At 61.6% G+C, this 26,126-nt stretch overlaps 4 protein-coding genes across 7 annotated transcripts; 2 read left to right on the top strand and 2 right to left on the bottom strand.

Annotated features, from left to right (window-relative positions):
* Window positions 1–4,463: 4,463 nt before the first annotated feature.
* On the bottom strand, window positions 4,464–7,708 carry LOC141736061 (uncharacterized). Of its 4 annotated transcripts, none has more exons than XM_074569716.1 (8): window positions 7,105–7,708; window positions 6,911–6,985; window positions 6,717–6,794; window positions 5,595–5,645; window positions 5,479–5,514; window positions 5,347–5,391; window positions 5,007–5,150; window positions 4,464–4,912 (listed from the first exon to the last, which is right to left on the bottom strand). In XM_074569716.1, the coding sequence occupies exons 1-8, from the start codon at window positions 7,439–7,441 to the stop codon at window positions 4,575–4,577; spliced, it is 1,104 nt and encodes a 367-aa protein (XP_074425817.1). In that variant the 5' UTR covers window positions 7,442–7,708; the 3' UTR covers window positions 4,464–4,574. The 4 variants fall into 4 exon arrangements, with proteins under 4 accessions (XP_074425817.1, XP_074425815.1, XP_074425816.1 ...); XM_074569715.1 differs by having other exon boundaries at window positions 4,507–4,912; window positions 5,595–5,648; XM_074569714.1 differs by having other exon boundaries at window positions 4,468–4,912; window positions 5,347–5,514; window positions 5,595–5,648.
* An 891-nt stretch (window positions 7,709–8,599) lies between these two features.
* On the top strand, window positions 8,600–11,743 carry LOC141736274 (killer cell lectin-like receptor subfamily G member 1). The gene is made up of 6 exons (XM_074570217.1): window positions 8,600–8,648; window positions 9,136–9,246; window positions 9,780–9,860; window positions 10,507–10,655; window positions 10,921–11,024; window positions 11,548–11,743. Exons 1-6 carry the CDS (start codon window positions 8,600–8,602, stop codon window positions 11,741–11,743), a joined length of 690 nt encoding a protein of 229 aa, XP_074426318.1.
* A 5,450-nt stretch (window positions 11,744–17,193) lies between these two features.
* LOC141736406 (B-cell differentiation antigen CD72-like) lies at window positions 17,194–19,474 on the bottom strand. The gene is made up of 6 exons (XM_074570515.1): window positions 19,306–19,474; window positions 19,103–19,195; window positions 18,282–18,575; window positions 17,999–18,147; window positions 17,691–17,782; window positions 17,194–17,501 (listed from the first exon to the last, which is right to left on the bottom strand). The coding sequence occupies exons 1-6, from the start codon at window positions 19,448–19,450 to the stop codon at window positions 17,360–17,362; spliced, it is 915 nt and encodes a 304-aa protein (XP_074426616.1). The 5' UTR covers window positions 19,451–19,474; the 3' UTR covers window positions 17,194–17,359.
* A 1,540-nt stretch (window positions 19,475–21,014) lies between these two features.
* Window positions 21,015–26,119, top strand: CD72 (CD72 molecule). The gene is made up of 8 exons (XM_074570063.1): window positions 21,015–21,253; window positions 21,340–21,429; window positions 21,652–21,741; window positions 22,290–22,604; window positions 23,104–23,252; window positions 23,581–23,732; window positions 24,674–24,841; window positions 25,169–26,119. The coding sequence occupies exons 1-7, from the start codon at window positions 21,169–21,171 to the stop codon at window positions 24,810–24,812; spliced, it is 1,020 nt and encodes a 339-aa protein (XP_074426164.1). The 5' UTR covers window positions 21,015–21,168; the 3' UTR covers window positions 24,813–24,841; window positions 25,169–26,119.
* Window positions 26,120–26,126: the final 7 nt, after the last annotated feature.

Raw genomic sequence — 26,126 nt, 5'->3', positions numbered from 1 at the left:
GGCTCAAGAGCCATCGGACTGTTCCTAATGCCAACACTCATCGCTTTTGCTGTGGCTGGGGGCTTTAGTAGGGTGACCATCAGAGCTGGGCTGTGGGTTGACCTGTGGCCAGGGGGTCTGTGTGCCCCTCACCAGGTCAATCCAGTGCTCAGGGCACCCTTTGGGGCAGGAAAGGGAAGAGGAGGAGCTGGTGCAGTGGGGAAGCCATAGGGCTGAGCATCGAGAGCAGGCAACCAGAGGACACAGCCCAAAGCTGCTCTCGGGGCTGTCATTTGGGTCACGCTACCGGTGCGTCTGCTTTGCTGGGTGGAACCAGGCTCCAGTTGGCCTCCAGGGCATGGCCTCCAGGGCACGGCATGCTGGCAACGGCTGGGAGCTGGGACAAAGGGGTCGCTGCCTGCTCCACTGGTGAGTAAAAACCTTTTATTATTTCAGTTCCTCCAGATATCACATACAGGCTCTAGGCTGGGGCAGGCCATGTAGGAAGGAGAGGATCAGGAGACTGGTGCAGCTTTGATGTGTTCCAGAGTGGGATAAATCCAGGGAAAAATCCTCCCCCAGGTCCCTACTACCCCAGGGGTCTGGTCTGTATGCCCAGGGGGTTGCATAACTGCTTGTGGGGGGCTTCTTGTGCTGCGGCTGCCCTGCTACAAGCTGTTGTCTGGGATGGAAGGTGGAGGAGCCGTATGTCCTGGCAGGACCCTCATGGTCCTGGGCCACCAGACGGCAGCATTGAAATCCTGCTGAGATCTGCTGCTGCTTTCACCTCCATTTCCAGCCTGGAGAAGGCCTTGCATGCCTTGCATTGCCTGTGTCTGGAGTGGGAGGGGTCTCGCAGGGGCTGTTTCAGACGGGACACCCCACAGGAACGGGTGATGGCTTTGGCTATCCCAGACCCTTCCCCACCTGCATCCCCTCGGTGCCAGCCCCGCTTCCCTTTGCCGAAACCGCCCGGTGCCTGTGTCCCAGGGATGGGGGCTCCCTGGAAAGGGGCTGGGGTCCAGCCCTGCCCCTCTGGCACCACCCCCGTGCCCAAGGTCGGGGGGGGTGAGGGGGTGGGGCAGCACCCCGCCCCCTCCCCGTCTCCTTGATCTCCTATTGGCTGCCGAGCTGTCACTCGAGCCCGGCCCTGCTGGTGGCCGCGCCGCACGCCGCGGCCCGGGGCACCCGCTGCACCTCACTGCACGCACCCCTGCACCCCCCTATTGCACCCCCTGCAACCCCCATTGCATCCCCCATTGCATCCCCTGCAAGCTCCCTGCACCCCACTATTGCACCCCCTGCATCCCCCATTGCATCCCCCATTGCATCGCCTGCAAGCCCCCTGCACCCCACTATTGCACCCCCTGCATCCCCCATTGCATCCCCCATTGCATCACCTGCAAGCTCCCTGCACCCCACTATTGCACCCCCTGCATCCCCCATTGCATCCCCCATTGCATCCCCTGCAAGCTCCCTGCACCCCACTATTGCACCCCCTGCATCCCCCATTGCATCCCCCATTGCATCCCCTGCACCCCCTGCACCTCTCTTTGCACTCCCCTGCACACCCCCCTGCGCCCCCTCTACTCTGCCCCAGCACCCCCACTGCAGCCCCCCCCCATTGCTCCTGCAACTCCCCCTGCACCTCCCCCTGCACCCTCTCTGCACCCTCCATGCGCCCCCTCTGCACCCGCTCTGCGCCTCCCTGCGCACACCCCTTGCACCCCCCCCCGCACCTCCCTCCACTTCCCTGGCATCCCCCCTGAACCCCCCCTGCATCCTCCTGCACCCCTCCTGCACCTCTCCTTGTACCCCTTCTGCATCCCCCCTGGACCTCTCCTTGTACTGTCCCCTGCATCCGCCCTACACCACCTCAGCACTCCACTGCACGCCCCCGCACCACCCCACATTCCTCCTGCAACTCCCCCTGCAACTATCCCTGCACCCCCCCTGCACTCTCTCTGCGCCCTCCCTGCACACCCTCTGCACAACCCCCCTGCACCCTCGCTGCACCTCCCTCCACCCCTTCTGAACCCCCCCCTGCACCCCACTGCAACCCCTGTGTCCCTCCCGCATCCTCCCTGCACCCCCCTTGCACCCTCCCTCCGCCACCCTGCACTCCCCCTGCATCCCCCCTGCAACTCCCTGCACCCCCCTTGTATCCCCTTGCACCCCCTCTGCAGCCCCCCCCTGCACCCCAACGTGCCCACACGGCACCCCGCTGCACCCTCACTGCACACCCACACACCCCCTTGCATACTCAGCCTGACTCCCCCAGGTTTCTGGTCCTGCACGCCGCTCTCTCCCAATGCACCTCCATGCCATCCCATGCACCCCTGATCTGACACCCCCAGAGCACCCCGCTTCAGGCCTTGCTGCAACCCTGCCCTCCTCTGCAGCCAGCCCCCCGACTGCACCCCATCCCAGGGCACCCCTCACTGCACTTCACCTCCTGCTAGGGACCTGCCCCCTTCTCTGTGCTGGGGAACAGCCCGCCCCACTGCCCCAGCACCTCCAGGGCTCGGGGAACGGGTGCTGAGGTGTCCCAAGGCTGGAGGGAGGAGGCTGCAGCCTCTGGTGGGGAGCACAGCAGGGTGGCAGGGAGCAAGGCAGGGTGGTGGGGAGTGTAGTGGGATGATGGGGATGACATCAGGATGGTGGAGAGCTAGTGGGATGATGGGGATGACATCAGGGTGGTGGGAGCTCAGTAGGATGATGGGGGTCATAGCAGGGTAGTGGGGAGCACAGAAGGATGAGAGGGAGCACAGCAGGATGGTGGGGAGCACGGGCAACCACTGCCCAAAGGTGCCTTCCCATTCCAACCTCACTGGTTGTAAGCAACAGGGCTCGGAAAGGAGATCCCACCTTTCTCCTACCTTCACCCACCCCAGTCAGGCCCCGGTGGGCAAAGCTGTTTTCAGGCAGTGGCCCCACTGCTGTCAGGCTTGGGGCCAGAGCTACTGGCCAGCAGCCCACCGCTTTCTGCTCCCTGCTCAGGAGCACAGAGGTTGGTTTATGTGCAGCCGTGGGAGCACCATCCCCACCAAGGCTGGACCCGCTCCCAGCAGCCCCCACAGGCCCCATCTCCCTTCTCATTGCATCATGGGGCAGGCATGCCTCCACAGCACGGACCTTCTCTCTGACCCAGGCCGCGCAGCTGGCGTGGGTTGACGGATGGTGCCGTGAGAGGTGACGGGCTTTCCCAGCCCTGCTCGCCCACGCTGCCCTGCCACATGCTGTCTGGACTGCAACGTTGCTGCTCACTGGTGCTGTAGCAACTGCCACCCCCGGCCACCTCACCCTGTTGGCCATGCCCCTGGCCCCTCTCCATAGCTTGGCCACATGTAAGGTGCCCAAGCCAGCTGGTGTGTGCTGCTCATCCTGATGATGTCCATGGTGGACCACGCAGAGGCTCAGCACATCATCCGGAGGATGTGGGATGTCCTGGCAAGCCCCTGGCACTCAGTGTTTCTGGTGGGGCATCCAAGGCAGCAGTGGGCCGGGGCAAGCAGTGGGAAGGGCAGGAATGTGGGGACGTCTTGCTGGGTAGCTACAGGCACAGGTACAGCAACCTCACCCTGAAGGTCATGCCCGGCATCTGAGCAGTGCCAGCACTGCTACATCCTCAGGATGGATTAGGACTGCTTCAACATGGACTGCTTGCCCGCTTTCCTGGCTGGGCTTAACCTGGCATAGAGCGGCCTCTACGTGGGGTCCCTCTTCTCCTGGGAGAAGTGGCAGGTCACCTGCCAGCCCTCCAGCAAGCGGCTCCTGGCATTGCAGGACTACTGTCCTGATGTCTACCCGCCCTATGCCAGCGGCATTGGCTACATCCTCTCCCTGGACATGGCCAAGATGTTCTGGAGGCAGCCAACATGTTCACCCCATCCTCATGGAGGATGTGGGCATCTGGATGGAGGTGGTGGGGGTCCAGGCAAGAGCCAGACCGCTTTGTGAAGCAGAACGTTGCAGACAAACACAGCACGCCTGCAATTACTGCTACCTGATGGTGATCCCTGTCCTGAGCCCTGGGAGCAGGACGGGGCTCACGGCACCATGCTGCAAGCCCCCAGCCCACCCACTAGAAGACACCCACCGAGGACCTGGTGATGGAGAGACCACGGCCACAGCCTGTGCTGTCTCCCCAGCCCCAGTGCTGCCCAGCATCGCCCACCCCGGCTCCTTCCCTTGCAGTGGGATGCAGCCTGTGCCCCAGTTGGGCTCTCTGCCCTCCCCAGCCCGTGGCAGCCCTGCTCCCCTCCACAGCACGGCAGCACATCCTCCAGGTCCTGGCGGTCCTAGGCACAACTGGAAGCTGTCAAGAAGTGGGCAGGGGCAGAGAAAGCACATCTGCCCCACGGTGTGCGGGCTGGGAGTTTCTCAGAGGCTATAAATAGCCGAGTTCCCCTTCTGCTCATCTCGAAAGTGAGAAGGGGAACATCCCACAGAGAGGGGGAAAGAATCGGTCGGTTGTCATCGCTGGTAAAAAAAGCTATTTTTAGTTTTATTAAAATGTCTCTCTTCTATAAACTTCCAAAATATCCGGGGCTGTGTAGCAAAGCTGTTGCCCCTGGGGCTGGGGATGGTGGCAATCATGGTGGGGTGCAGCCAGTGGCAGGGGACACCCGAGGCTCCTCTTTGTGATCCAGGGAGGCGTGGGGAGAGCCGGGGGAACAGGGCACCCCGGGGCCACCCTCGAAAAGGGGCACGTGGGGACCGTAGTGGCCAAGGGGGCTGAGGTGGGTCTGTGGCCGGAGCAGGAGCTGGTGCAGGGTCTCTCCCACCTGCACCAGGCTGTGGGAGAGGAGTTGGAGGTGGGAGACGGTGTCACTGGCCAGGCTCTCCAGCAGCGCCTGCTGCTGCCGCGACGTCTGTAGGATCTGTACCAGCAGCTGCTGGACGCTCTGGAGCAAGCCTGCCACACCAGAGCCTGCAGTGAGAGAGGGGGTTCAGTGGCAGCAAACCCTCAGCACTGCTCCGAGAACCCCCTGTGAGAATCTCGGGATGCTGCAGGGACGACTCACCATGCAGGCTTGCGTCTGACACCTCTTCACCCGCTGCCGGCTGCTCGCTCATGGCAGATGTCCCAAGGGAGCCTGGGGCTGCAGCGGCCACTGGCAGCACTTGGTTTCCTCTTCCCATCCCCGGGGACGTCTCACCAGGAAAACCTGCCACGAGGGTTTGGCATGGAGGGAGCAACCAGAGCACTGGAGCCACCCAAGCCCCGTGCTCAGCCTGACCCTGCCGCAGAGCCCCAAGCTGGCACTGGCTGCAGGAGCCCTCGTCTTCTGTCCCCACGGGCAGGACAGGACAGAGCTGCCCCCCCTGGAGCAGGGGGGCTGGCTTGAAGCTGCAGACCCTTACCAGCCTTTTGATCAGCTCTTTCCTGCTTCAGGGTGGTGTCACAGTCTGTAAGGAGAGCAGACCCAGCCGGTGAGCTGCGGCTGCCTCCTGCCCGGGGATGCACAAGCACAATGGCCTGGGCATGGTACTCACCCAGGAGGGGATGGGGAGGAAAGCAGCCACCGGCGTCTGCAATGAGAACCGTATCAGACCCTGCTACGTGGGGCTGAGGGGGTTTACCGGGCCAAGCGGGGCAAGGAAAGCCTTACGTGGCACAGCTTGGGGAGTGGGCGGCACTCCAGCGATGTGGTCCCTACCAGCTGCTGGGAGAGAGCAGAGAGGAGAGATGCACCGTCTGATGGGGATCACCACCAGCCTGGGGTCTGCCTGGCTTGCCCCGGCCAGCCCCGCAGCCCGACATGCCCTAGCCACAGCTCCACAGCGCCCTGCAGGGCCCCAAAGCGTTTCACGAGCTAGATACAAAAGCAGGAGTCACTCACCCACCACTGCAATGCAGCCACCTCTGGGCTGGAAGGCAGCAGCGGCGTAGCAGCGTGCAGCAACGCTAAACAACAGATTAGGACTGGAAGTGAAGGAGAATCCCACATCCACTTGAAACTGCAGGGGGAATTTAGGGAGACAGAAGGTAATTACCCAGTGTGGGATGCTGGCCGGGGTGCCCACGCAAATCAGACCCAGGGACGTATCCTGCATCACCTCCGTGCCAAACCCCTGGGAATGCGCACAGCGAGGGGGGTGTAGGATCTGCCCCTGCGTGTGCTGCGGGACAGGGGAGCTGCAGACACCTCTGGCCCTCACACACAGTCCTAACTCATCAGAAGCTTTATGGTGTGACGGAGGAAGGGTCTGCCAAAGGAAGGGGAGTCACATGCCCTGCAGTGCCGCACAGCCGCGAGAGCCCCCTGGGCTGGATAAGGGCCACTGTCCCTTAGAGACCTTGAGCCCCAGGGCAGCCAGCAGCCTTGCCATACCCTCAGGCTGGGTCAGAGCCGGGGACCCCTCCTAGCCCATCCCACTTGGAGCGGCACTGGGCCACGCTGCGCCCATAGCCGGCCGCCACCAGCCCTCGGGAGATGTCCTGCCACAGCGCTTCGTTGGGTCACGACGTAGAGGCCATGAGCAAGGCGGCCTCATCCGAGCCCCCACCAGCGCCAGGAGGCTGCTTACCTCCCCCTCACACTCTGGGGCTGGTTTGGAGCCAAAGCCTCTGAAGAGAGAAGACCCAACCTCCCCGTCGGCGAGCATCCCTGCTGAGGGACTCGTGATGGGCCCCCCGACACTCTAAACGTCCCATTCCCATCATGCTGGCATGGACTTGGGCTGGAGCCATGGCCATGCAGCCCGGTGCAGCGGGGCAGAGCGGTACTTACGGCTGTCTGGCTCATCCTTCACACACTGCAGCAGCGGGGACAGCAGCATGCCCGGGGCGTCCCTGCCAACATCGTGCTCTGCAGAAGGAGAGTGAGGGGGTGCAGAAAAGAGCTTCAATAACCGGTAGATGTGGGGTGCCTGCCACCCCACAGCTGGTACAAGCCCCACGCTGGCTGCCTGAGCCCACAGGTACCTGGTGGCTCTGGCGAGGATGGAGAGCGGGCAGCAAGGGCTGACCTGCGCTTCCTGGGGGGCAGCTTCACCAGGTCTAAGAGGAAGAGAAAGAGTTTGTCAAGGGACCCCGGGTGGCTGGATGGTACCAGTGGTCCCCCCGTATCCCACCTCTAGCCACCCTGCCAAGCCCACCTGCCCGTCCCCAGCACCCACCTGGCATCCTCCGCTCGCCAAAGACTGGCCGCCCGGCCGCCTTCCAGATGCTCTTCATGGCTCGGTAGTGTGGGGGCAGCCGGGGCGAGTGGCAGCCGGCCCTCCGGCGCGTTTCCCGCTCCAAATGGAAAGCCTGCTTGAGCGCCTTCCACTTGGAGCGGCACTGGGCCACGCTGCGCCCGTAGCCGGCCGCCGCTAGCCCTCGGGAGATCTCCTGCCACAGCGCTTCGTTGGGTCGCGACGTGGAGGCCATGAGCAAGGCGGCCTCACCCGAGCCCCCCACCAGCGCCAGGAGGCTGCTCACCTCCGCCTGCGTCCAGGCTCGCCCGCGGGGCATGCCGCCGGGGCTGAGGGTGGGTGCCGGGGGAAAGCTCGGCCCCGGGCCCGGTGGTGAGGCTGGGATGGGCAAGGATCAGCCCCGGGGCTCGGCCGTCCGCTCCCGAGGGCGCACCGGGAGTCTGCCGCGCCGGGAGCCGCACTGGGAGCCACTGGGAGCTGCAGCGGAAGCCGCCCTGGGAGCCGCACCGGGAATGGCCGGGAGCTGCACCGGGAAGTGCGGCGGGGACCGCCGGGAGACGCACCGAACTCCCCTGCGCTGCAGCGGGCTCGGCGCCGGGAGCTGCCGGGAGTCGCCGGGAGCCGCACCGAGCATGTGCAGCCCCCGGAGGAGCCGCTGGGAAACGTAGTCCTGGCCGTGACATCCATTCCCCCCCTACCCTCCTTCTCCCGCCATCGTCACCCGGCGGAGGGAGTCTTGGTCCGCCCGCAGGCATCCCCGCCCCGGCCCTGCCCGGCTGGAGAGGTGTGGGGCAGGGAGCCCGGGACAGGACCATCCCCGGAGGGGCTGGGGGATTGGTGTGTGTCCCCTCCCAGCCCCGAGGGCATGGCAGGGGTGCCCATCACGGCAGCCCTCAATGCTCAGGGAGGGAAAGGAGCACCCCAGTCCCCGTCCCTCCCCCCCACCCCACTTTCCAAGGGTGAGATGCAGCTGCAGCCCCATGCAAAAAGGGCAGCAGAAACCACATCCGAGCAAACATGCTGTGCCCTTGCTGCTTTGGGAATGCGGAGACTGGGTACGCAGACAGGACCCCGAGTCCAGCTCTCCAAGGATGCCCAGGTTCCCTGCACAGTCCCTAGGATGGATGGATCTGCTGAGCACCGAGGGATCGGGGTAGGGGGGAGCAGTCTCAACCTGGCTGCCCAGAACGGCGCTGGCCCCACGTCCCCACCGCTTGCTGTCCCGAAGGCAGGGGTGCAGGATTCCCTCGAGATGGGAACTCCTGTGCGCCACCCTGGCTGGGGCTCCCCCTCGCCCCGGTCGGTGGCAACACTGTGACACCCCCCCCCTCCCCCAGGGCTGTGACCCAGGTGGTGCCTCTGGGGACCCCACCAGGAAATGACACTTTCCATTTCGTGTCACACCCGACTGCCAAAGGGGGCTGGGAGGGGGTTGCTGTTTCCCCTGTGGGCTGCAGTGTGAGAGATCGAGGGAGAGATGGAAGAGGGCGTCATGTATGCCGATCTGCGCTTGCCCCCCCCACCAGGTAATGGCACGCTGCTCCCTGCCCCTGGCACTCCAGCTCTCCTGGCGGGTCCCCTGCCCTCCTGCAGACCCTTGACCTCTGCAGAACAGTTCCCCCAACCCTGCTCCCCTCGCTTCCTCCTTTCGGGTGTCCTCTCCCAAACAGCTCCTCTCCATCCCCATTGCAGACTGCCTGCTCTCGGGGTGGGGGGCAGGAGGGGCTCAAGGGCAGAGGATGTCCACTGCACCCCGGTGCCTCAAGTGCACACAGGCACCCCACACTCTGCTCTCCGCCGCGCCCCCCCCGCCCCCTGCCCCGTGCCAAGTGCTGTCTGCAGGGAAACAACTTCTAGGAGGGTCAAGGTGCTGCAAATGGGCTCGCCCTCAGTTTTCCTGGGCTCCCTTGCTTCCTCCTGAGACCCTGCCCGGGTTTCACAGACCTTTCCTGTCTGGGTGGTCCCCACCGCTCCCACCAAGCCCCCAGGACTGAAGCTAACTCCCTTTCTCAGCTCCTCAGCAGCCGGTGCGGCTGCCCTGGTGCTGGGCAGCCCTCAGCCTGGCTCTCCTCTCCCTGCTGCTCCTGCTGGCACAAATCATTCTCGTCGCCTTGAGCTTCCACTGTGAGTACCAGCTTGTGCTGGTCGGGCTCGGGCTGGGGTCGGGCTCGGGCTGGGGTCTTGGGGTCAGGGTTGTCACCATGGGTCCTGTGTACCAGCTGACAGAGCTGCAGCTTGCCCATGGAGCTGGGCTCCCCTGCTTGGGGTTGAGAGTGTTGCGGGTTCTGGGGCAAGCAGGAAAATCGATGAGGCAAGACCTTGCCTGCCTGGCTGGGAGAGGAAGGTGGGGGGACAGCATGGGCTTGGGGATGGGGGGCATCCTGCTCCATCACGTAGCAAAAAAATGAAGAGAGGGGGGAGAGCAGTGACAGTGAAACTGAAAGGCAGAAGCACTTTCCCCGAAAGCCTGTTTTGTGATGGGCTCCCAAACACAGCAACAGCATCAGGGACCTTGGCGGGCTTGGTGGCAGGTCACCTAAAGGGCGGGAGGGCGGATACCCTCAACCTCAGGGCTGTCCCATGGGAGAAGGCACTGGGTGCTGATGGGAGCAGGAGCCCAGGGCTGGTGGGGACACTCCTGTGCTCTTCTTCTGTAGATTTAGGACAGCAGGCGAGCTGTACCCATGGTCCCTGGAGCATGGAGGAGAGCCCCAGTTATGGGCTACAGACAATGAGAGGTAACAGAGCCTGGCAGGCTCCTGGACGAGGTTTGGAGAGGGCCTGGCTGCTCCTTTCAAGAGGCAGGCTCTGTCTCTACTCCAGAACATGCCCCCCCACTCAAGTCTTTCTTCACCCATGTTGCCTGTCCCCTGGCTTACGGCATGGAGAGCTGCCCCAGAGCTTCTGAACAGGCTGCACTGCTGGGATCCCTTTGGAAGAGATGACCCCAGAGTGGTTCAGCATTGCCTGGGCATGCACCAGGCTCATGGCTGCTATGAGCATCCGTGTGCCGGATGGCATCGGGCGCTCCCTTTCGACCGGTCTCTGGTGAAGCTGAAATCTTGACTGCATTCTCAGCTTTTGCAAATGATATTTGTATCACACTCCCAAACCTGGAGCCCCCCGACCCACTTGCCCCATGCCAGCAACTTCATGCAACCAACCCATCTGCCCTGGCATCCCGCTGGGGAGCTGGGGCTGGGATGTAGAAGGTGCGCTCCAGAGCAAGGGCAAGTGGAGGGTCTTGTCCACCAGGCAGCCACAGGAGTGCGCTGGGTTGGTTGGCACCCTTGCTGCCCCGTGTCACCCTCCTGACCCTTGGGCTGGGGACTGGTGGCAGCCCCTGACAGCTGCCCTTTCCCAGGCTGTGTTTCTGATATGCAGGGCGATGCCAGTTCTGCCCGGCCGGCTGGCTCTGGGATGCGGGGTACTGCTACTACTTCTCCTCTGCCAAAAAGACCTGGGAGCAGAGCAGGGAGGACTGCTGCTCCAGAGGGGCACGGCTGGTCACCATCCGAGGCAACACCACCCTGGTGAGTGCACCCAGCCTGGCCTGTCCAACTCCCCGCGGGCATCGGGCTCTGTTGGTGACCACCTCAAGGTCCCTCAGCAGTCACCCAGCCATCATCAGCATCCTCTCATCTCCCTGTCCCTGGCCCACGTACCCAAAGCCTAGCCAAGCCTCCAGGCAGGGAGATGGCGATGCTGTGCCACAGCTGCGCAGCCCCCATCTCTAATTGCGTGGCTGGGGCTGGGTTTCCCCCCAAGGGAGCTCATGCAGGTCCTCTCCTGTGCTAGGCTTTCCTGGCGGGCACAGCCAACATGGGAGTCTTCCACGTGGGGCTGAAGCGGGACGGCTCCAGGTCTGACTGGAAGTGGCTGGATGGCACCGCGCTGCAGGGGTGAGGCTGTCGGCTTGTCCCCAGCCAGGGCTACTGAGGGTCTGGCATCAGGGCTCGGGGAGGGGGACAGGGGAACAGGCAGCCCACTGGCATGTCAGGGATGTGCTCCATATGTTGGCCACCTCTCGTCTTCCCAGGGCTGCACTGGGGCATTTTAGGGAAGGGGCCTGACCCTGGTGCCCACACCCTGCCTGGGTGAGGGGCTGGAGCGGTCCCCCAAAAGCAGATTCCCAGGATTTGCTTGGTGCAGCTGGTGCCGAGCCCTGCCAGGAGGGACCTGGGGGTGCTGCGTGCAAGATGGGGCTGGGGGCTGCACGTCAAACAGGCAGGGGTAGGGTGAGGGGGCATCAGGGCATGTGTCCTAATTGCGAGGTGGGTGGCAGGGGACAGTGCTCCACGGGGTGGGCGAGCTTTGTCTCCAGAGCATCTCTGTGCAGCTTCTGGTCCCTGGCTGGAGGAGATGCTGATGGGATAAGCCAAGCCCTTCCTGCCCATCCCATCTCAACCCGCTCTCTCCCTGCAGGCTCTTCCCAATCCAGCGCTCCACCAGCTCCTTCCTGGCCTGCGGCAGGGTGTCAGGCTTGGGGCTGTCAGGCGGTTGGTGCGGGGAAGCCCTCGGCTGGGTCTGCGAGCAGAACGCAGCCACCCTCCAGTGGCTCCACTCCTCATCCCCTGCCTTCCTCTGGGGAAACACCACCTACACCTGTGTAGGGCCCTGATGACCATGGGGACCTCCAGCCTGTCCCACCACCTTGTTCCCAGCACCTGGGCAACCCAGTTGCTGCTAGCTCCTCACTCAGACTGCTTTACCCCGCTGGATCTCTGCACTTTGCCAATAAACTCTGGCACTTGGATGCTGTGACTGGCTTTGGAGGATGGGGGTGGTGGGATGGAAGTGCCTCCTCCAGCTCACTGACTCGGTCACATCACTGCCTGGTGGGAAATGACAGCTGTCGCAGCACTGCAGGAAGTGGCTGGGAACAAACATCAACCCGAGCATCCTCATGGCTTCATGACGATGCCGTCCAGCCTCCTGTGCAGGCTGGAGCAGGTCCCCCAAAGCTTTGGGCTTTCTGATCATGGTGGCTGACTGGGGTTTGTGCTTCTCGGGAAAGGCAGCTGAGAGGCGACACTTTGCCTTCCCAGTCCCATGGAGGGCTTGGGCTGGGCAGCAGCTTGTCTTCTGGTGCCTGCTTGTTCTGAGGAGGTCACAGCAAACACCTTCATTTTGCTTTGAGGCTGGGTGATGTGCAAGAGCCTAAAAGGCCTGCTGGGGCTTGGCTTGGAGTGCTTTTGTCCTGGGGGCTGTTATGGTTTTGATAATAGATCACCTCTGCAGCTCCGGCTTGGACATTCCTGGGGTCCCTCCTGCCACATGTGGAGGACCAAGCCATCACCATCACTGCATCCTGTCTCCCGAGCAGGGGCTGGGATGGGGAAGGGGCTGGAAGATGTATGGGGCAGCATGGCCAGTACAGACGGGTCTCAGGGGTCCTTACAACCTGAGGAGATGGATGCAGAGTGTCCTGCCCAGGATGGAGCTCATTCATTCCCCAACCCCGAAAGCAAGAGCGGCCTCAGAAATAAAAACACTTTTTCCAAATAAAGCAACTACTTCTGCTTTTCTGTACATCAAGAGGTGGCTCCACCTCATGCAGACACAGCCTGCCACCTGACCGCAGCGGAACAAGGCAGCCCTGAGTTCCCAAAATGCTGCTGCCCAAAGTTGCGCAAACACGCATGGCCCAGAGCGTGGTCTATGCCGACCTGAAGTTTGCCGCGGCCCCCCCGCTCACCGCCCCTGCCTGCCCTGCAGTCCACGATGAGGACGACAGCCCCTACGAGAACGTGCCGCTGGGGCCGGTGCCCACGGAGCCCAGTCCAGGTGAGATCCCAGCTGTGGCCACCAGCGTGGGAACGGCCTGGTGCAGGGTGGGCAGCGGGTGGTGGCAGTGGGACCACGGGGTGATGCTCGTGGGTGCTCATCTCTTGCAGGTCGCTGGCCCCGGCGTTGGCGCGTCCCCGCAGGGCTGCTGGCAGGCAGCCTGCTGCTGCTGCTGGTTGCCACCGTGGCCCTGGGGGCTTGCTGTGAGTGGGGGTGAGGGCAGCAGGGTAGGGGGTGGTTTGGGGAAGGGCGGAGAGTGCTGGGAGCAGGTTTGGGGCTGGATGAGAACTGGACTGCTGTGGGGTTATCAGGGCTGTGGGCTGCCAGGCCTGGGGGTTGCCTGGGGCTGGTGGTCCAGGGCTGGTTGCTGCCTCTTGCATGGCCACCCTGAGCTGCCCTCCATCCACCTGCACTGCCCCTCACTGCCTTCCCCTTCCATTGCCTCCACTTTCCCTTCCCTCTGCTCTTCCTCCCCTTACCCTCCCCTTGCCTCCTATTACCTTCCTTTTCCCTTCCCATTGCCTCCTATTTCCTCCCACTGAGGCTCCTGGTGCTGGGACTCCCGGGTACCAGGTGGGTGCTGGGCATGAACCAGGCAGTCAACAGCTTCTTTTCCCCCAGCATTTTGTGCAGGTGCATGGTGCCATCTCTGAAGGAGATATCAAAATTATCGTGATAAACTTCAGGAGCTGTATGAGAATCTGTGTAAAGAATAAGTTGTTTCATCTTGGCCATCTGCACCTCTCCCACCTTCACCAGCCATGGGTAGAGGTGTTGGGCACTGCCTGGGCATCTGTTCCTGGCCATGGGACCAATGCTTGGGCATGGGCAGTGGTCTGGCCTTCCTGCCCAAGCTAAGGGTCTCTGGGACTGCAGCTGCATGGGGGGTACCACGGGGCTGGCAGTGGGCTGGAAGCACGGTGGTGGCACCTCTCTCATGCTCCTTCCCTTCACCCTCTGTGCAAGAACACCCTATGGGGAGATAAGCAACTTCTACTGCTCTAACAATTTTCCACGGATCTGTGAGAACCCCCCGAATCTGAGCAGCCCATCCAAGACCCTCTTTCCTCTCCCGGCCAAGGGGTGAACTCTGTGACTCCCTTTCCATCGCAGGACTGAGGGACAGAAGCTGGGGTGCACAGCAAAGACACCCTTCCCCTCCTGCACAGCTACATCTCTGCACACTGTTGCCTCAGCCGGTTTGCAAAGCTCTGGGGATACAGGTTGGGAAAAAAGGTGTCTGCATTTTAAAACCAGACTTGTGGAAAACAGACTGTATTTCTGTGTTCCACACTCACGCCCATGTCCCTGCCCTCCAGCCCCCGTTCCCCCAACCCAGGGAGGGGATGCCGGTACCAAGCCCTGCTTACCTCTGCTGTCTTCTGCTGAGGCGGATTTGAGAGGAAGGTCAGGCTGGATGGGGCTTTGAGCAGCCTGGTCTAGTGGGAGGTGTCCCTGCCCATGGAAGGGGGGTTGGAACTATGTGATCTTTAAGGTCCCTTCCAGCCTGAACCATTCTGTGGTTCTGTGTGTGATTCTGTGCCTCTTGCACTTTGTGAAGCTGGGTATGATGGTGCTATTGGTGCCCTGACGCTGTCCCCCTCGGGGAGTCCTTTGGTTTTACTGGCTGCCCCTCATCTCTCTCACTGGCTGCCACTGGCTCCTGTGCTGCCCTTTCTCCTCCCTCCATCACCTGCCCTTGGCCACAGCCTGTCCCAGAGCTGAGCTTTGTTATCCCAGTTGGAGAAGAGCCTTGATCCCAGGATGAAGATGGAGCACATCCTCCTGGGCATGTGATGGTCCAGGCCCAGGGAGGACATGCTGGTGGAGGGGGAACATCAGGCAGGATTTACCAAGAACAAGTGATGCCTGTCTGTCCTGCCTGCTGCTGTGGGAACACTGGGCTGTGGATGAGGGGAGAGCAATGGGGGCCATTTGTCATGAACTTTTGACGTCTGGAACATGGTCTCCTTGCTAGCAGAGTGGGGAGATGTGTCCAGGAGAAGAGGAGAAGAAGGTGGGTGGAAACCTAGATGAAGGGAGGGCTGCAGAGGAGTGTCAGTGATGCCCTCATCCAGCTGACAACATCTCTGTGGGGTTGATCCTGGCGCTGTGTCGTGGTTTTGGCCGGAATGGCCAATCAGAACAACAGATGGCCCTCCCCACCCCCTCTCCTCAGAGAGGCGAGGAAGAGATAAGGAGATTTAAGAGTTTAGAAAAATAATTAAACTACTTTAGTGAAAATAATAATAAATAAGAAAAGAGTAAATAATAATAGAATAATAAAAATTAAAGAAAAAAAATGTATACAATATATACAAACCTGTATCCACCTCCCAGGATGACGATCGCATCACCAGCAGACACAGGGAAAGTCCCAGACTGCAGTCAGCGACAGGCGGGAGCTGAATTCTGGAACTAGAGTGAGGAATGCTTGGATCAGGATCAAAGGCAGACGAAGAGACAGGGTTCTCCTCAGACGTCGGCCATTGAAGAAAAAGCGAGCCAGAGCAGCCTTGCCCCTTTGATCCCTGAGCTTTTATACTGAGCATGATGCATATGGGATGGAATAGCCTGTTGGTCAGTTTTGGGCCACCTGTCCTGTCTGCTCCTCCCTGCGGGTGGGATCCCTCTATGCTTCTCCACTTCTGACCCTCTTATCAGTCTTATCAGGTCTTATCAGTCTGAGAGTGAACAGTTTCTGAACAACATGCTGTTAATTTCAGACTTCAGTCAGTTAAAAGAGGCCCAGCTAAAAAGTAAAACTACAAATCAGAAAATTGGTTCTGTTTTACCTCAAACCAGGACAGGCTGATGCTCCTTGAAGCCTTCACTGGTGGCCTGGATGATGGGATGGAGAAGGCCTCAGCCAGCTGCTGGGCGATACCAAAATGGGCAATAGTGGATATGCTGGAGGACAGGACTGGTGTTCAGAGGGGCCTGGAGAACCTGGGTGATGGGAGTCTGCTGGGCTTGGATGGGGGAAAGGGCGATTCCTCCAGCTGGGAAGGGAGGAGAAACCCCACACATCAAGATGAGCAAGCAAGCAGGCATGCTGAACAGGGGACCCACGAACCAGAGGCTGGACAGGAGTCAGCAGCATGTCCTTGGGGTGGCAGAGCCCAATGTCACCGTGGATCGTGGTGGCTGGACCTCAGGGCTCCATGGGCAGGGAGCCTGCTCTTCTGTGGGCACTGGGGAGACCATGTCTGGGCTCCCCAGCACAAGCCAGACACAGCAAGTCCTTGTTTTGAACGATAACTGAGATTGCAGGGCACCTCCTGCAATCAGGTCCCAGCCTTCCAGCCTCGCCATGCTGTGGGCTGGCTCCACCAGCCTCCTTCCACACCTCCTCTCCCAGCAGCTGCCCACATCCAGCTTCAAAAAGTGGTCTCTGCCTTATTCCCCGTCTAAAAGGTGTCTTTCTGCAGAAACTCTCAGTGAGAGGGTCAGTGCTGCCCCTGGACTCCCCCACCCACCCCAGCTGGGTTGGGGACAGGGGTCCTGCATCACCCCCCTGGCTGCTCGGGTCCCACTATGGTCTTAGGCTTCTTTCCCCCATGGTGGCAGGGGTCTCCCCTTTCCCCCGTGTTCTCAAGCCTCCTCAGTGCTCGCCCCTCCCTCCCACTGTCTTAACGCTCCTCACCTCACCCCCAATTTCCTCCCATGGCCTCAGGTCTCCCTCATTTGCCTTCCGTGATCTTGGGGATCTTCACTGCACCCCCATTTCCCCCATGGCCTCTGGGATGCTTCATTCACACCCCATGGTCTCTTGAGTGCTCTTGAGTGGGCTCTTGAGTGCACCCCTTTTCCCCCCATAGTCTCAGGGTTCCCTCATTCACCCGCCATGGCCTCAGGGCTCCCCAGTGCTCCCCCATCTCCCACATGGTGTCAGCAGATTCTCGTGCTGATGGCACCGCTGCCTGCACCTTCCCCAGCCAAGGCCCAGCCCCAAGCCCCGGGCAGGTGACGGAGGCAGGAGAAAGGGCAGGATGGTGGCTGCCAATGCTGAGGGAACGGACAGGCAGTAAATCCACAGGACTCCCCAAAGAGGCCAAGTTGGGGACACCAATGGGCCTTCATCCCCAAGCTCCGAAGAGACGCAAATGGCACATCTGTGCCATCAGTGCACCAGGGAAGCCTTGGGGCAGCACAGCAGGCGGGAGCTGGGATTCGTACCAGAGTCCCGGGTCACTGTGAGCTGCACTGGCCGCGGCACACGGGGACACAGAGAGGGACGGTGCAAGGTGGTATAAGTGCATGCATGAGTGCAAGAGAGGGGAAGAAGGTCTTTTTTTTTTTTTTCCATGAGCCTTGCTGTAAAATACAGACACCCTTTCTCAGCACTTTGCAATGCGGTCGAGGCAATACGTGCGCAGGGGAGAGGGTCTCAGGATGCACCCCCAGCTCCTGTCCCTGAGTCCTGTCACAGAGTTGGGTAGCGGCGCAGTCAGGCCTTGGCCAGGAGAGAAAGGAGGGTCTTGGATGTGTTGATCAGCTCCGGGGGTTTCTCACAGATCCACGGGTACTGTTTCCACCATTTTGAACTCTCTGTTTTGCTGTTAATTGACAGCTTGCATTCTACAAGATACCTAGGAGAGAGGGCATGTCTCAGAGGGGCAGTGACAGCATCTTCACCATGGGCACCTCTTTCCACACGTCCCAGTGTCGCTGGGGTGGGCAGGGCACCTGGCACTAGAATCAGTCTGAGGAATGGCCATGTTCTTCCCCCCCGGCATGGCTAAGGGGCAGGTGGTTGTGCCAAGGACTGCTGCACTTACGTTGGCTTGCTGTCCTGCTGGAAAACATCCACCTTTGTGTCAGAAAATTGTGCTCCAATCCAGTAAATGGCACCATTTGCCCACATAAAATCCTGAGGGGAGAGAAGCTGTGGACCACTTGCCCCATGCCCAGCACTCGCCTGGTGCCCGGGAGTCCCAGCACCGGCTGTGCTCATTCCCTGGGACGAGCCCTGGGATGGGAAACCCAGGGCTCACTGTGCCATCCCAGCACCTCCACAGATGCCACTGCCACTGGCCCCACCATCGCCCCCACCCTCCTGCAGCGTCACAGCCCCCCTGCTCTGTACCGGCATCGTCCAGGATGGCCAGTTCCCTTGGATGAGCAGCTGAGCGTCTTTCTTTCTGCAGTCTTCATAGCTGGCCCAACAGCTCTTCTTATGCGCTGAGATGAAGAGGCACTTGCTCCTGTAGAGCACCCAGCCCGAGGGGCAGCACTCTGGGGGTGGGGACACAGCTCAGGCACTTGCCCTCCCACGGATGCTCAAGGGGGCTCAACCCGGCTGGGATCAGCTCCCACATCTGCCCGGCAGCATCACTGCCTGTTCCCCCTCAACCCCGCCACGGCCCTACCTGTATTCACGCATGCGCGCAGGCGGCTCACGGTGCTCTCGCTGCTGTTGAGCTTCCCCAGCACCTCCTGCATCTCCTGCTGCAGCTCAGCCAGCTCCTGCCTGGCGTCCCCCAGCTCCAGCTGGCTGCCGTTGCCCTCCCGCCAGGCTCGCTGCAGCTCCGCTCTGGCCCACGCCAGCTCCAGCCGCATCTGCTCCAGGCTCTGCTCCCGGGCGCTCACCTCCTGCGAGAGGCGGCCCCGCTCGGCCTCGTACTCACGGGAGGTGTCCTGCAGGCTGTGGGTGACCTGCCAGTCTGGGGACAGGGTGGGTGAGCTGGGACAGCGGGATGGCACAGCCCCAGGGCAGGGGGATGTGGGACTGACCCTGCTCAGGGGGTAGGATGGGCAAGTCCAGGGCATGGGGAGAGGGACAAGGCAACCCCAAGGATGTCAAGGGGAGGCAATGGAAGGCAATGGAAAGGCAATGGGTAGGAAAGGAAAGCAGTGGGAGGCAATGGAAAGGGAAAAGGAAGGTAGTAGGAGGCAAGGGGAAGGCAAGGGGAGGGTAAGGGAAGGGAAAGCAAAGGGAAGGGAAAGTGGAGGCAATGGAAGGGGAAGGCAATGAGGGGCAGTGCAGGCGGATGGAGGGCAGCTCAGGGTGGCCATGCAAGAGGCAGCAACCAGCCCTGGACCACCAGCCCCAGGCAACCCCCAGGCCTGGCAGCCCACAGCCCTGATAACCCCACAGCAGTCCAGTTCTCATCCAGCCCCAAACCTGCTCCCAGCACTCTCCGCCCTTCCCCAAACCACCCCCTACCCTGCTGCCCTCACCCCGACTCACAGCAAGCCCCCAGGGCCACGGTGGCCACCAGCAGCAGCAGCAGGCTGCCTGCCAGCAGCCCTGCGGGGACGCGCCAACGCCGGGGCCAGCGACCTGCAAGAGATGAGCACCCACGAGCATCACCCCGTGGTCCCACTGCCACCACCCGCTGCCCACCCTGCACCAGGCCGTTCCCACGCTGGTGGCCACAGCTGGGATCTCACCTGGACTGGGCTCCGTGGGCACCGGCCCCAGCGGCACGTTCTCGTAGGGGCTGTCGTCCTCATCGTGGACTGCAGGGCAGGCAGGGGCGGTGAGCGGGGGGGCTGCGGCAAACTTCAGGTCGGCATAGACCACGCTCTGGGCCATGTCTCGGGCTGCCTTGGTGGCCCTGGCAGCTCCTGCTCCACTGCACTCGCCCCCTCTCTCAGGACTGTAAAAGAGAAGTGCGGCTGGTTTCTGCAGAAGCAGAAGTCTGCTGTGAGGTGCGGCGGACGGGAGGTGGAAATCACAGCAATGGGGACCAGCGCTCTGCCATTGGCCCCAGCACTGCCATCCTGTCTCCTTCCACGCCCCGAAACTGCTCAGGGTCCCCTGAGATGGCGGTGGGGTGGTGCAGCTCGGCGTCACGGAGCTGGGCAGGGCTGCCGGGCTCAGTCTACTGAGAATCGACCCAAATCCTTGCGTCAGAGGAGGGCGGTGCCGGCTTCCATGTGGCAACAAGTGGCTCTGGGGCTGGGCCCATCTTGGGTGGAGGTTCCCCCTCTCTGCACTCTGGTCCAGGGTTTGAGCATTGCTGCTGTGCAGAAAAGTTCACCTTAATGCCTAAAAGGGATTTCAACATTGCAGCATGAGCTCTTGCTCTTTTCCCCTTCTCCTGGCCACATCTCCCCACTCTGCCAGCAAGAAGACCACAGGGGACCATGTCCCAGTCTTCAAAGGGTCCTGATAAATGGCCTCCACTGCTCTCCCACCGTCCCCAGCCCACTGCTCCCGCAGCAGAAGGCAGGCAGGTCAGGCAGGGGCCACTTGTCCTTGGTAAGTCCTGCTGGGCTTCCTGCAGCCACCACCATGTCCTCCCTGGCCCTGGACCACTGCATGCCCAGGAGGACGTGGTCCATCATCTTCCTGGGAATTGTGTGGGAGCTGCTCAACCTTTAGCTTTCCAAACCTCCTTCCTGCCCCGTTTGAATCTGGCTGTGATTTTTGCCTTTCTCCGGTGATGGAGGACTTCCTCTGCTCTTGCAGATGTGATGGAGAGTGGCCTTGCAATGCTGTGCTCCCCCAGTACCGCTGCACACCCCCAGTCCTGTCCTAGGAACTGGCTGTGTCCAGATGTGCCCAGCTGGTCCCCAACTCAGTGCCCCTTCTGAACCCTGCCTTCCTCTGGATGCAGTTCAGTAGAGACCTCTGAGATGCTGAGGGGATGGGGGCTGGGACTGAGGAGGAGACGCTGTGAGTGCTGGGGTTCTAGTCTGGGGAAGAGAAGGCAAAGTGGGTGTCATTGCTCTGTGCAGATCTCTGGCAGGCTTTGGAGCGGTGCTAAAGCCGGGGTCTTCCAGGAGGAGACCAGGGAGAGGACAAGGCAGCGACACAAGCTACACCATTGGGGAATTCCCAGTACCAGAGGTCAGGAGGGGAAATCTGCATCCATGAAGAACTCCAGCCCTCCCCAGGGCTGTCCCCAGGGCAATGTTCTCCTGTGTCCAGGCTGGCCCTGCTCTCCCCTAGCTTTCTGCTGGCCCAGAGATTTGGGTCCATCCTTGGTTTGTCACTGCCCTGACCTCAGGCCATGATGCCTTGGCTCCGTGCTGGCCCAGGGGGACCATGAGCACTTTCAGGACGTGGGAGGGGACGGGCCAGTGGTGCTGGGACCAATAAGACGGTGCTGGTCCCCACAGCTGTGCCTCGCTGGTCCCATCTGCTACATCTCAGAGCAAACTTCTGCTTCTGCAGACACTGCCACACTTCTCCTTTGCACCCCTGAGAGACGACGCAATCGCCAGTGAGCAGGACCATCCTGGAAAGGCATCCTGAGGGCAGGGTGGGAGTCAGCAGGTCTCGGGGATTGCCCAGCGCTTGCCCACATGGCCCAGAGCATGGTTTATGCTGACCTGAGGTTTGCCAAGGTGATGGGGGGCCGGAGCATGGCCAGCCAGGCGCTGGAGGCAGGTGAGAGCCCACAGCACCCTGCCACACTGCCCCTGCCATGCCCAGCCTGGTGGGCTCAGCCGCTCTCTCCTGCCTTCCTCCAACAGCCCTTGGCATGGATGAGGCGGAGAGCCCCTACGAGAACATGCAGCCGGAGCCGACGGGGCAGGACGGGGATGGGGCCCAGCCCAGCACAGGTGAGTTCTCAGTTGGAGCCCAGGGGACCCAGGGAGGTCCTGGCACGGGGAGTGGGTGGCATTTCGGGGTACTCCCGTTGCCATCCTTGAAGAGAGGAAGTGCCCACACTGTGCCACCTGTGCCACCACGCTGCCATTTCGCTGCCCGCAGGCAGGAGGTCTGGGGTTTCCAGGGGTTTCCCAGCTCGCCAGGTGATGCCTCCGGTTGGTTGTGTCTTACAGGGCGCTGGTCCTGGCGGTGGTGCATCCCTGTGGGGCTGATGGTAACCTGCCTGCTGCTGCTGGTGGCCACTGTGGCCCTGGGGGCTTGTTGTGAGTCAGGGGTGGGGTAGGCACTTCTGGGGCTAGGGGTGGCTGGGCAGCATGGGGAGAGGGAGGCAGCTGGGCTGGGGTGGGTGCCATGGGTGAGACGCGTGGGGGGGTGAAGAGAGGCATGTCCACGCACCATGCTCATGGCTGGGTCCCTCTGCTCTGTCTGCCGCAAGCTGGCCTGTATCCCTCGCACACCATGGGTGCCTCCCTTGCCTCCCATCACCCATCTTTCCCACCTCATTCTCCATTTCTGCTCCCCTTCTTTCCCTTCCAGGCGTTTCCCAGCCTTGAATTGCTGCACCCTCCCTCCGTGCCCCTGCCCTGCCCAGTCTGTTCCTACACCTTGTCCTGCCTTGCCCTGCTCTCCCCTGCCAGGTCCTGCCCAGCCCCTTTCCTGCCATGTCTCTCCCATCCTTTCCCATCCAGCATGGACACCTCCCTGCCTTGCCCTGCCCATCCTACCCCCCAAGGAGGGTCAGTCGCATGTCCCCCTGCCCAGGGGGGATGTAGCTGGGCCCGCTGTCCCAGCTCACCCACCCTGTCCCCAGACTGGCAGGTCACCCGCAGCCTGCAGGACACCTCCCGTGAGTACGAGGCCGAGCGGGGCCGCCTCTCGCAGGAGGTGAGTGCCCGGGAGCAGAGCCTGGAGCAGATGCGGCTGGAGCTGGAGTGGGCCAGAGCGGAGCTGCAGCGAGCCTGGCGGGAGGGCAACGGCAGCCAGCTGGAGCTGGGGAGCCTGAGCGCTGAGCTGAAGCACCTCACGGGCGTCCTGGGGAAGACGGAGAAGGAGATGCAGGAGGTGCAGGGGAAGCTTAATAACAGCGAGAGCACTGTGGCCATCCTGCGCTCCTGCACGGCTATAGGTAGGGCAATGGTGGAGCAGGGACGGGGTACCCCAGGGAACTGGCACCCCTCCACAGGTGTAGTGCGGAGGTGCACTGGCTTTTTTGGCCACATGGTGGGGACAGGGTGGTCCAAAGGCTGAATCACAGAATAGTGGGGGTTGGAAGGGACCTCTGGAGATCATCTAGTCCAACCCCCTGCCAGATCAGGGTCACCCAGAGCAGGTTGCACAGGAACGCGTCCAGGCGGGTTTGGAATGTCTCCAGAGACGGAGACTCCACCACCTCTCTGGGCAGCCTGTGCCAGGGCTCTGCCACCCTCAAGGAAAGAAGTTCCTCCTCATGTTTAGATGGAACTTCCTGTGTTCAAGTTTGTGCCCGTTACCTCTTGTCCTGTCAACGCTATGCCTGGAGCAGAGGCTGAGCCTGTGATGTCTGCTGGGAAGATGTGGGGCTGTTCCCAGTCCCCCCCAGGGCATCTGTGGCTGAGCAAAGACCTGAGCCATGCCCCTGCCCCCAGATTGCTGCCCTTCAGGCTGGCTGATGTACAGGGGCAAATGCCTCTTCATCTCGTCGGAGAAGAAGACCTGGGAGGACAGCAGAGATGAGTGCGAGAAGAAATATTCTCAGCTCCTGGTCACCAAATCCTGGAGTCGCTGGACCGTGCCGGTAGGGTGCTGGGGGAGCTGAGGGAAGGGGCTGGTGCATCCAGCCCTGGCCTCCCCAGGTGGGCCAGCACCATTCTGGGGGCCCCTGGTTTGCCAAAACATTGGAGGGTGCGAGGCTGATCTCTGGATGTGGTGGACATGGCGCAGAGAGCCTCCGGCACCCCTGGATGCTTCCCAAGCTGGAGGAGGGCACCAGAGCTGCTTAGCTGTCCTGCCCCAAGGATCTCCAGCCTCAGGGGCTCCTTGGGGAGATGACCACCCCCAGCAAACGCTGCAGCACATAGGTACCATGGAAAAGCCACTAAAAGGCCCTTTTCCTCCTTCCCCAGGCCTTCCTGAAGAATGCAGACATCCCATACTGGATCGGGCTGCAGAAGAGCAGCTTCCCCTGGTATGACTATGGCTGGCTGGATGAAGGGGACGCAGAAGACGAGGGAGTCTCAGATGCCTGGTTTTGGGTGGATGGCTCCCTTTATGAAAGGTACCCAGCAGCACAGCCTCTTCCCAAAACCCTCTCTCCTCCAGCATGGCTTTAGGAAGCATTTTAAATCCCAGCGGTACCCAGTCCCAGGCACAAGCACTGGGCAACAAAGAGCATGAAAGCAGCTGAGGCCGAGGGGAGGCGGGTGCAGTGGTGCGACGAGATGCTCAGAGGCTGTGCAAACGGAAAGCCGAGGCTCAGGTGGGGCACGTGCAGGGCATGCACGAGCAGGAGGCAGCGAAAGAGGACAAAAGAAACCACAGGGTTTATTTGGGGTCTAGACAAAGCGTTCGAGCACCACCTTTATCTATCCCCCATGTGCCTCCCTGGTCCCTCCTTGAGGGGAAATTGAGCCTTGCCGCCCGCAAAGGGTCCCGGGGCTCCTCCCCGCCACGTGCACCCCCTCTCCGGCTCGCCACGGCTTCCTCTTGCGGTGTCTGAGAGCAGTGGGGAGGAACAGACCCATCTGGCTGGGTACCGGGTGCTCAGCCCCTGCCCGCTGCCGGTGCCTCCATCCTCAGCCCCGCTCTGGGGGGCTGCACCCCACCATGTCCCAGGGCAGCCCCTCCGTCCATCCACACGCTCTCGGGGAGGACCGGGCTCCCCCCACTGCCAGACGCTGCGGGGATGAAATATGCCCCAGCAGCGAGGCTGAGACTCAAGCAGGGAGGAAGCTCAGGGGAGTCGCAAGGGATGAAAACCTTTTGCAGAGGGTTTTCTCAGCCTGCCCCAGGAAGGGCAGGGATGCATCAGCTGAGGCTTCGGCCTGTGAAATCAGTAGGGGAGGACTGGGGTATGACTGCATTTGCAGTCTTTGACTGCAGCATTCAACCCCTCCCCTGCGAGCGTGCAAGAGGCAGCCCTCAGCAGCCCTGGCTGCCTCGGTAGGGAATGGTGGACATGTCGATGGTGGCCCCCTGATGTGTTGTTTCCCCATCCAGGCCGTGGCAGGCGAAGTCGAATGGGTCCTGTGCCATAATAAGCCGTGGGAACATCAAAGCTGCCCAGTGCGCTGGTCCCGAAGACCTGCACTTCTGGATCTGTGAGAAGGCGGTGGGGCCGAGCGCCCCTTTCATATGATGATGGCCGCTGGCCCCGGCATGGCTGCGGTGAGTGTGCCCATGCCAGGCTCTGCCGCGAGCCCTGGGGTGCGTGGGGACTGTGGGGTATGCGCGGAGGACAGCGGGGAGCCCGGGCCTCTGCCTGGGGCATGCTGACCCCCTCCCATGGAAGGGGATGCGTCGGATGGAGCCTGCCTCCATCCCTTTGCTGTCATGGCAGCCCCTCGTCTGCAGTAGCTCAAGAGACACCCCCAAGGTGCGGTGCAGCAAAGGGGCAAGATGGGGGAAACCCCTTTGCAAGCTGCCTTCCCAGCCCCGCTGCGTGCAGTGGAGGCTGGGCAGCACCTCACTCTCATCCCCCGCCTTCCCTTGCAGCACCTGCACCCTGCACCGCCTCCTGCACCCCTGCCCGGCATGTCCTATCCACGCAAGTGAAACACTTCCCTCTCTCAGACCCCTGCCCTCAGGCTGCCCAGGTCCTTCCCAGCGATGCTCAGGCATCGCGCAAACTGTGGGAGGCGGCAGTGGCCGTTTTCCCCCCCAGCTGATGCGCTTCAGCAGAGCAGTACGGGTCCCACATCCCAGCCCCACACCTGCACAGGGTCCGCTGGGTCCACCTGGGGATGCCCGGACCCGGACGCAGAGCAGAGCAAGCCCTTCAGCCATGCAACAATCCCCAGCACGGAGCCAACTGCGCTGCTGGGAGGCGAGGACGTGGGAGCTGGGGACGCCACAGCCCCACAGCTGGCCAGGTCCCCTCCCCACCGCAGGGACCTTCTGCCTGGCCCCATCCCAGGAGCAGCTTGGCCTCGGCTTTCAGGCAACCCAGCAAGAAACTGCCTCAGCACCCAAGGAGGAAGCTGTGCCTGAACCTGCCAGCACCTGTGCTCGCGGTTGGGTTTTTGTTTTTTTTGGTGCTAATTAGAAAGAAGAGCAATGACCCTTAGGATTGTATGATGCGATGGCGCCTTTCAAAAGCAAAAGCAACTCTGGCACGTGCAGTGGACTGACGCTTTGCGAGACAAGTCATCAGGATTTTAAATAGTTACCACACACGTGGCGCATGCAAAGATTAAGCAAAATAGCCCTGATGTAACACTGCAACCAGACAAAGAGCAGAGGAAGTCATGTTCAACCAGGCAAAGACGCTCTCAGTTTATTACGAGGTCGTGTGTGCCATATATAGTTGATTAATTGCTATGTGAATTAGCTTGCTTGAAGAGCTAAAGGGTGTTAAAGGCAGGCTTTTTGGAGGTGGCACATGTCACTCCTCTCTCCCATCTGCTGTCTGAACCCACTTTGTAGCAATAAAGAGACACAACTTGTCTGCTCT

The sequence above is a fragment of the Larus michahellis genome, chromosome Z (assembly GCF_964199755.1).
Source record: "Larus michahellis chromosome Z, bLarMic1.1, whole genome shotgun sequence".
NCBI classification, from domain to species: domain Eukaryota; kingdom Metazoa; phylum Chordata; class Aves; order Charadriiformes; family Laridae; genus Larus; species Larus michahellis.
This window is presented reverse-complemented; position numbering and strand designations above follow the sequence as displayed.

Excerpts from the sequence above, each read along its gene's own strand:
- LOC141736061 (XM_074569714.1), bottom strand. The coding sequence starts at position 7,441 with ATGCCCCGCGGGCGAGCCTGGACGCAGGCGGAGGTGAGCAGCCTCCTG. Across the intron at positions 6,986-7,104 it reads TGGCGAGCGGAGGATGCCAG|ACCTGGTGAAGCTGCCCCCC; the intron begins GTGGGTGCTGGG and ends TCTTCCTCTTAG. Across the intron at positions 6,795-6,910 it reads ATCCTCGCCAGAGCCACCAG|AGCACGATGTTGGCAGGGAC; the intron begins GTACCTGTGGGC and ends CTCCTTCTGCAG.
- LOC141736274 (XM_074570217.1), top strand. The coding sequence starts at position 8,600 with ATGGAAGAGGGCGTCATGTATGCCGATCTGCGCTTGCCCCCCCCACCA. Across the intron at positions 8,649-9,135 it reads GCGCTTGCCCCCCCCACCAG|CTCCTCAGCAGCCGGTGCGG; the intron begins GTAATGGCACGC and ends TCCCTTTCTCAG. Across the intron at positions 10,656-10,920 it reads TCCGAGGCAACACCACCCTG|GCTTTCCTGGCGGGCACAGC; the intron begins GTGAGTGCACCC and ends CTCCTGTGCTAG.
- LOC141736406 (XM_074570515.1), bottom strand. The coding sequence starts at position 19,450 with ATGGCCCAGAGCGTGGTCTATGCCGACCTGAAGTTTGCCGCAGCCCCC. Across the intron at positions 19,196-19,305 it reads GCCCACGGAGCCCAGTCCAG|GTCGCTGGCCCCGGCGTTGG; the intron begins GTGAGATCCCAG and ends CATCTCTTGCAG. Across the intron at positions 18,576-19,102 it reads CGTGGCCCTGGGGGCTTGCT|ACTGGCAGGTCACCCACAGC; the intron begins GTGAGTCGGGGT and ends CCCTGTCCCCAG.
- CD72 (XM_074570063.1), top strand. The coding sequence starts at position 21,169 with ATGGCCCAGAGCATGGTTTATGCTGACCTGAGGTTTGCCAAGGTGATG. Across the intron at positions 21,254-21,339 it reads CAGCCAGGCGCTGGAGGCAG|CCCTTGGCATGGATGAGGCG; the intron begins GTGAGAGCCCAC and ends TTCCTCCAACAG. Across the intron at positions 22,605-23,103 it reads GCGCTCCTGCACGGCTATAG|ATTGCTGCCCTTCAGGCTGG; the intron begins GTAGGGCAATGG and ends CCCTGCCCCCAG.